Genomic DNA, 6,945 nt, shown 5'->3' with positions numbered 1-6,945 from the left:
CGTATTCTAATTATAAACAATCAGATTATTTTTAAAGTCTCTCAAATGTTTCAATTTACGCTATTTTTGCACTGTTGGGATTTTTATAACAAAGTAGGTATGCAGTGTAGCTGCATACTCATAGAAACCTTCTCCACTTGAGCGTGCTACTTGCCTCTTGTCAGCCGATTAGATAAGAAAAACCGCTCAATATAGGCATATGTTATTCGTTTTGAAAGCAAACAGAAGTGACCTCCTATAAACGAGTAGAGGGGTTGATTGGGCTGATCAGGCAATGCTGCGCATCGCCGCCTGAAGCTTGTGAGGCGGTTACGTAAATTTAATGTTAGGAGAATGGAATAAAAACATATTGGAATAGTTTTACATTATAGGGCGCCAGCTCATAAAATGTAAATGCTGATCACAGATAAACTTTGACATGTCGATGAGCAGGACAACCGAGGAAGAAGACGCACACTTGGCAAAACAAGCGCCGAAAACCAGCGCTTCAACGTGATGCTTGCGATAACAGCAGATGGCGGGAAGTGGCTGCGTGGTTGAGCCGCTGTGGAACCACGATGTGGATGAAGCTGCGAGAGACCTGGACAACAGGCCTGGTGATTCCGACAGAGTGTAAGTGCAGTAAAAATGATGCTACAGTTTGCAAACAGTATATGTGTATTTTTAATGCAAGAAAGATTATCTAATGGATTTTTCAATTCATTACAGTCAGTTTTGAATTTTTGCCATTTAGAAAAAATTCTCATAAAATTCTCATAAATGCACATACGAAATTTGCTTCGTATTCTTTTTTTAAAAAAAAAAAAGTTGGTTCATTACACATGTATACATAACGTAGTTGTCAGCTAGCCACATCAGTTGACGGTGCAAATATACTCTCTTATGGAACAGTGTCCCTTTCTGCTGTAGTAGCATCACCAGAGTGGCTGACAGAAGATATCTTCAACTGGTTAGCTGGGGTTCCAAGGTCCGAATCCTCGCTAGCCTATGCAAGTTTCTATCAAAAACCCATGTATAGCTCATCATTGACCCGGATTTGCCCAGCTGCCATTACAAAGCAACCACCTTCCACATGAGGGGCTATTCATTTTATTACACAGAGAAAGGGGAGGGGAAAGGCTGCACAACAGAAACAAAGAACACTTAGGCCAAAAACAGGGAGGCCACCCCCTTCACAGGATATAGTCCAACTCGTGACGAATGTAGTTGTTGCGTCCATCATCCGGCACACGAGCATAACCAGCAACCAGGGCATCTTGCCCTCCAATGTACAAACTGTTGTAGATTTTCCAGTAGACGTCTCGCACTTTCCGGGCTGGATGGAACAGGCCCTGCATGAAGGGAACAGTGGCAACATTAGCGGCGATGACAGTTTGCCTCCCTGTACATCATAATGCACAAACAAAACAAGAAGCCAGTAAAATGTGATTTTGCAGGAGCCATTAGTCAGTTGTGTACGCCTCATTTCTGTAGTAATAAAGGAAGAAAGAAGGAATTAGATTATGTAAATCAAGAAGGGAGACCCAAGGTAAGAACCTTTGTAAAGTTTTGATGCTGACACTGCAGTTGAAACAAGTGAAAGACTGTGCCAGTTGGTTATTTTATGACAAAACATTTTTAGTGTGAACAAAACTACGAACATGGTGCCTGTCATATCGCTTTTGTGTCCATGGTCTTAGCGTGCTAAAAAAGTTTGGTCTTGAAACATGAAATACAGAAAGTTAGGTTCTCATTTTTCTTAACAATAAGCAAGCCTCCTCTATCTCACTCTAGCATTACACAATCTATGCTCATTACAACGGACACGTGTACAACAGACTAAGATATAACGGACCATATTTCAACCTTAGTTTGGTCTACCTATTTTATTAATGAAATGAAGTTCACTCTCAATGGACCGCTCTACAACTGACTATTGGCTACAGCGGATGAAATTTGCAGCAATTTTTGTCAAAAATCGGGCGTACAAAATGGACTTTTGCCATGTTGAAACAAGCTGGAAACTGACTTGCGAGGGTCAGCCGACAATCGTGGCTCAATATCTTGTGCGCAAGAGTGGCAGGAAAGCGGGGTGGAGCCTTTCATGTGCGCGCACAGCCGCAGCCTTTCATGTGCGAGGCACAGGGGGGAGGCAAGGGAAAGAGGACCGGTGTTCTACTCCGGTGGCTGTTAATGGCACGGCCGCCGTGTCTTGAAAGCGATGTGGACAAAGTGCGCCAAGTGCCGTTACCTTTGTATGTGCTGTGCGTTGTTAGTTAGCGTTGAAGCGAGAGACAGCAGGTCAATTCCCTCTATACTGATACCACGCTTATCTTGCTTAATTTGCTATCGCAATCGATGCTTCGCCTTTCGGGCAAAACTGCGACCTTGATTTTTATTTATTTATTATTTATTTTTTATTTTATTTATTTTTTACTTTGGACGTTCGTCACTCACTCTTTGCAATAAAGTTGTTAAACATCATGGCGAAAGTTTAGGAAGTGAGGCGTCTCGGGTATTAGAGACTTTGGATAAAACGGAAGTTTTTGTCGGTTTATCAGGGTCGGTTGTAACAAAGTCCACTGTATATTGCCTCTCTGTGCCCCACCTTCCTTTTCACTTTTTTCGTTCTCCAGTGGTTGCAGAGGCAAGGGAAGGGTACCTGGAGGCAGTACTGGAGGATCTTGATGGGTCCCAGGGCCAGCCGCAGTCCCTCCACGGCACCCATAAATGCCTGCACCAAGTGCGGAGATGTCTCGAAAATGTTTGGCCACACATAATTCAGCAGGTGCACCAGGGCATCTTCACACCCAAAACCATACACGCCCAGAGACATGTGCTGGATGGCCGCACATGCTGTCTGTCGATGGACCAGATCCCTGCACAGCAAGAAATAAAACTCAGTGACAACAAAGTTACACTGATAGAGCTTTCAGTGTGGTTTTTTTCACTGCCAAGTGTTTGGAAGTGAAAAAGTAACAGATTAGCTGCAGAAACAAAGGACCAGCCTCAATCCACTGTGTCAGTATGCACAGAGGAAACACAGAATGTGTAGTGGGGCCACGGCTGACAAGGTGCACACTTGGGGAAGGAACCCACTGCCTATGGCCAGGTAAAAATTTAAGGGTACAGCTCATGCACAAGAATACATAGTGTTTTCAATATAACGAAAAACTGGGGTTTAACTGCACCATGCATCATATCCCTAGCCTAGTCAAATGTAAAGCCCATAAAAATAAACTATGCAGTGTCATTCTTTCATATGTGCCATCACTTCCTATTTTGTGTGTTTTATTGATGGCTAAACCACAATATCGAAGAATAAAAGAAAAAAAGACAAGTCGGTTAGGATTCAAGATGCTCCAATTTCATTCCAGTTTCAGTTCGGTAAATATTTTATTCTATTCCATAGATTAAGATAGTTATGACGGAACACTGAACCAGTACACAAACCAGTTATGTGCAGACCATTTTGTCCCGTCCCAGGCAATATGCTACAGAGTACTATCGACCTGTTCACATGGCACATGCGAATGTTTCATTAAGCAGAGGTAGAAATTTCTGAATGAGTTACATAGATTCATGGAAATTTTCGTGTACATATTAAAGACAGGGGTAATTGATGAGAATCCCTGCATGACCGTAAGGCCTGCATTGCTTCCACACCTGTTATTTTAAAGCAGTGTTCGTTCATTATTGTCTTCCTTCAGGTTTTTGCTATAGGTCTGGTGGTGAGTGGACTGGCATGTGATCCACGGTGCCAAAGACAACACAAATTCACAAGGTATTACATAAATTATAACTTCAAATTTTGTCTGTAGCAAAGAAAGAAGCCAGGATTCGACATTCCGCTCAGTTTGCTGCTTTTTTTAGAACTAGACTAGTACACTGATGCTTCTGAACGATGAAAAAGGATGGTTTGTGCTGACCCATACGTCGATCTTTCTTGTGCATCTGCACAAGGTGCATAGTTCTGCGCTAGCCGAGGGCAGACAAAGATGTCAAAAGCCCGTCCCCTCGCAACATGAATCATTCTGAAAACTCAATGAGTGTTGTACTCTGTTTGGCTAAGCACTGAACTTGCATTGATAAATGGCATGCAACAAATGCAGATTTCACATTCCATCTGCAGCCGCGGTTACTGCTCATTGAGAAGGTGGCGGCACCCATTATTGAGTGCAGTGTTATGGTTACTGTAAGCCATGCACCTGAGTCGTTGATAACTCTGCTCGGTGACATTGTCTTTTCCATTCTTTGTGTTTATCTAGATTAAGTGACAAGTTGATCTAATCGATAAATTGGGAGTGGCACCAAAAATGTTGATTCCATGGAGCCCCTGAAACACCTTTGCAGCCACAGAACACAGCTGGCATGGCCGATGTCAGAAGGGGAAGTGTGTCTACCAAGGTGGACGTAGTTATCAGCAGACACCTGCCATCATATCCCCCTTTACACACAGGAGCAGTATCATAAGAGCGGTACGACCAATGGAAAAATTGAAAATTCACGTTAAGTTTGGCAATGAAGTATACAGTGAAGCGATTGGAGTGGCTTTTGCCTTCTTTGAACCTGTAAAATTGTGCACTACCCTCTCAGTAAATATCCAAATATCCTCCCAATGAGTTTGCATGGTTCAGTTGGATGGCAACTGACGTTGGCAAGCAGATGTCGTGCTCAGCGTCAATGTCGCTAATGACATCACCGCTGCGATAGAAACGCATTTCTGGGTAAGCTTAAAACCGTCAGTTTTCGCATCTGAAATACTATCCTTTAACCAACTCTAGTCTCCCGACAGTAAGCTCCATCTAGAATGTCCACATGCGTGCCGTTCTGCAGACTTGTGCATGCTGCCTGATCGACCGCACATGGTTCTGTATGCCGTGTAGGTCCTGTTACAATCAAGCAGCGGGGTCAGAGAACTTCAAGCCACTCCCGCATTCCTGTAACTATCCTCTTCAGCTTCATGAAGCCATCAGTGCGCCCCACCGGACAGACCAGCTGTGACACCATTGACACCAATATGTGGGTCAAGTGGCGGTTGATGGATGCCGCTTGACCGCAGATATGAGACCAAGAAAATACTGGAAAGGTGTGTGCTACATGGCTACCTTGCAGTCCCTGCTACAGTAAAACCCTGTTATTTCGGATTTCATGGGACCGGAGACAATGTCCGAATTAACCGTATGTCAAATTAATGAGGTTTTGACAACATTAACTCAAAAAATGCCTACGACATCCAGCATACCTTTACTTCATGAAATAACTGGCTATTGTTGCTTGTTGCATAGAGAAATTTGCGCGGAAAGCACAATTTTTCGGAGTTCTTGTAGGTGGTGCAGTCCACGCAGACGTTCGGGAGAAACGACACAGTTGTCCACCAAAGCTTTAAGGGGGGACGCGGGGATCAGATCACGAAAATCGCAAAAAAGATAGATTTTTGGCAACGACGTGTTTCGGTATCTGCAATGCCTTATCTACATTGTATCAAAATGGTTTGACTGAAAACACACTAAAAGTGCCTGAAAAAAATTAATTTATCAGTGCATAGGGCGAGAAAACAGCTTTAAATCGCGTAAAATCACCGCAGTTCGTGGAGCCCTAACTCGTCTTTCCCGCCACCGAACGCCGCCCCCTCTTGGTATCGTTCGAAAGCTCGAAGTTTCGCCATTCCGTTTCTGAATTCTTCGGTCGTCGCCACCTTGTAACAAACACACAAACACAAAAGAAGCGTGGGTCTGCTAGAGGCGGTCACATGGGCCCTGCGATGAAAGCGGGCCTCCAATTGGTTGCCGTACTGAAAGGCGTCTCGCCAGCGGTTGCTGCTACAGCAGCGGGCAAGCTGGCAACCACAGCGGACCGCAGTTGTCTGCTTTGAAAACCACGCCGGCGTCTTTCTCCGTTTGACACTCGCAGAATTCGGATTTATGAAAGCTCCCAGGTCAGTGATGGATCGTCACTTGTTTGAAAAGAACTTTTAAATGAAGCATGCCTTCGGAAAACGGAAGCGCAAGCCTCCTATGGCGAGAAAAAGACGGTGGCCAGTGGGGGAAGCGGAGAACCCGACTGAACATGCGGATAACGTGCCACGTTACCTTGCACCGTGCGATTCCAGCAGCGAAGCCGACAATCGCCCTGTGACATCGACACTGATAACCAAGCCACCGGAAGACGTGCCAACGGAGGCTCTCGCACCTGTGCGTACGGCCGCGTGAGTCAACAACCGAGATCGCGTTGTTGGAGGCGACGCAGGTCGAAGGTCTCCATCGCCGGCAGAGACGGTGCGTGTTTCCGATGCATCATGCAACAAGGACACGCAGCCTGCGAGTGAGCCCCAACCGTCGACGAGCTACATACTGTATGGTGACTCAAGGCTCACCAGACGAATCGTCACACGATTCAGACGCGCCTCGAGCCGCGTTTTGTGTCGGCGGTAACTGCAGAAGCGCAGGCATGCAGCGTTCGCGACTCCCTTCGCGCAGTGTCTGCGACTGAGCGGAAGCAGCAATGCCAAGAACAAATTTTGGCCCCTTGTGACTGTGAGTTCATTATTATGCCTGTTTCCGCGATGAACTCTTTGATCGCTAAAACTCTGTGCCCAAGATGCCAACAGCGTTCTGTGGGTGTACACTGCGATACCAGGCTCGGTCTGGCAGTGAAAATGGTGGTCATGCACTACTCCAGACGGTGCAAGAAAAGGTTAAACGCCTGAAGAAGGCATCCAAAGCCCACCAAACAATGAGGCAAAGGTGTAAGAAGATGCCTGAAGCAATCATTCAAAATATTACAGCCCTGGTGCTTTTTAATAAATTTGCAGTGCTTTTAAAACTTTGCAGCCCGTTTTCTCAATTGAATTTTTTTGTCAATTACCTCGCTCGTGGAAAGCGTAGCACAACAATGGCTGGACCGGTTTTGGCCCAGTTTGTTTTGCTGTGATCCACAAGCTGTGCTGTACTTAAAGACAGTCTT

The 6,945-nt window shown here is 45.3% G+C and overlaps 1 protein-coding gene across 2 annotated transcripts in view; it reads right to left on the bottom strand.

The window, feature by feature from the left end:
• Positions 1 to 1,072: 1,072 nt before the first annotated feature.
• Sf3b1 (splicing factor 3b subunit 1) overlaps positions 1,073 to 6,945 on the bottom strand; it is a 61,517-nt gene continuing 55,644 nt past the window's right edge. For both annotated transcript variants that reach the window (XM_065453134.2, XM_065453135.2), the window contains 2 exons: positions 2,642 to 2,858; positions 1,073 to 1,331 (listed from right to left, as the gene is read on the bottom strand). In XM_065453134.2, coding sequence (XP_065309206.1) covers positions 1,173 to 1,331; positions 2,642 to 2,858 — 376 coding nt within the window. In that variant the 3' untranslated portion in view covers positions 1,073 to 1,172. The remainder of the gene's footprint in view (positions 1,332 to 2,641; positions 2,859 to 6,945) is intronic.

This window comes from Dermacentor albipictus, chromosome 1 (assembly GCF_038994185.2).
Source record: "Dermacentor albipictus isolate Rhodes 1998 colony chromosome 1, USDA_Dalb.pri_finalv2, whole genome shotgun sequence".
In the NCBI taxonomy this organism is placed as follows: Eukaryota; Metazoa; Arthropoda; class Arachnida; order Ixodida; family Ixodidae; genus Dermacentor; species Dermacentor albipictus.
Note: the sequence above shows the minus strand (reverse complement) of the source record. Positions and strands in the feature narration are given on the sequence as shown.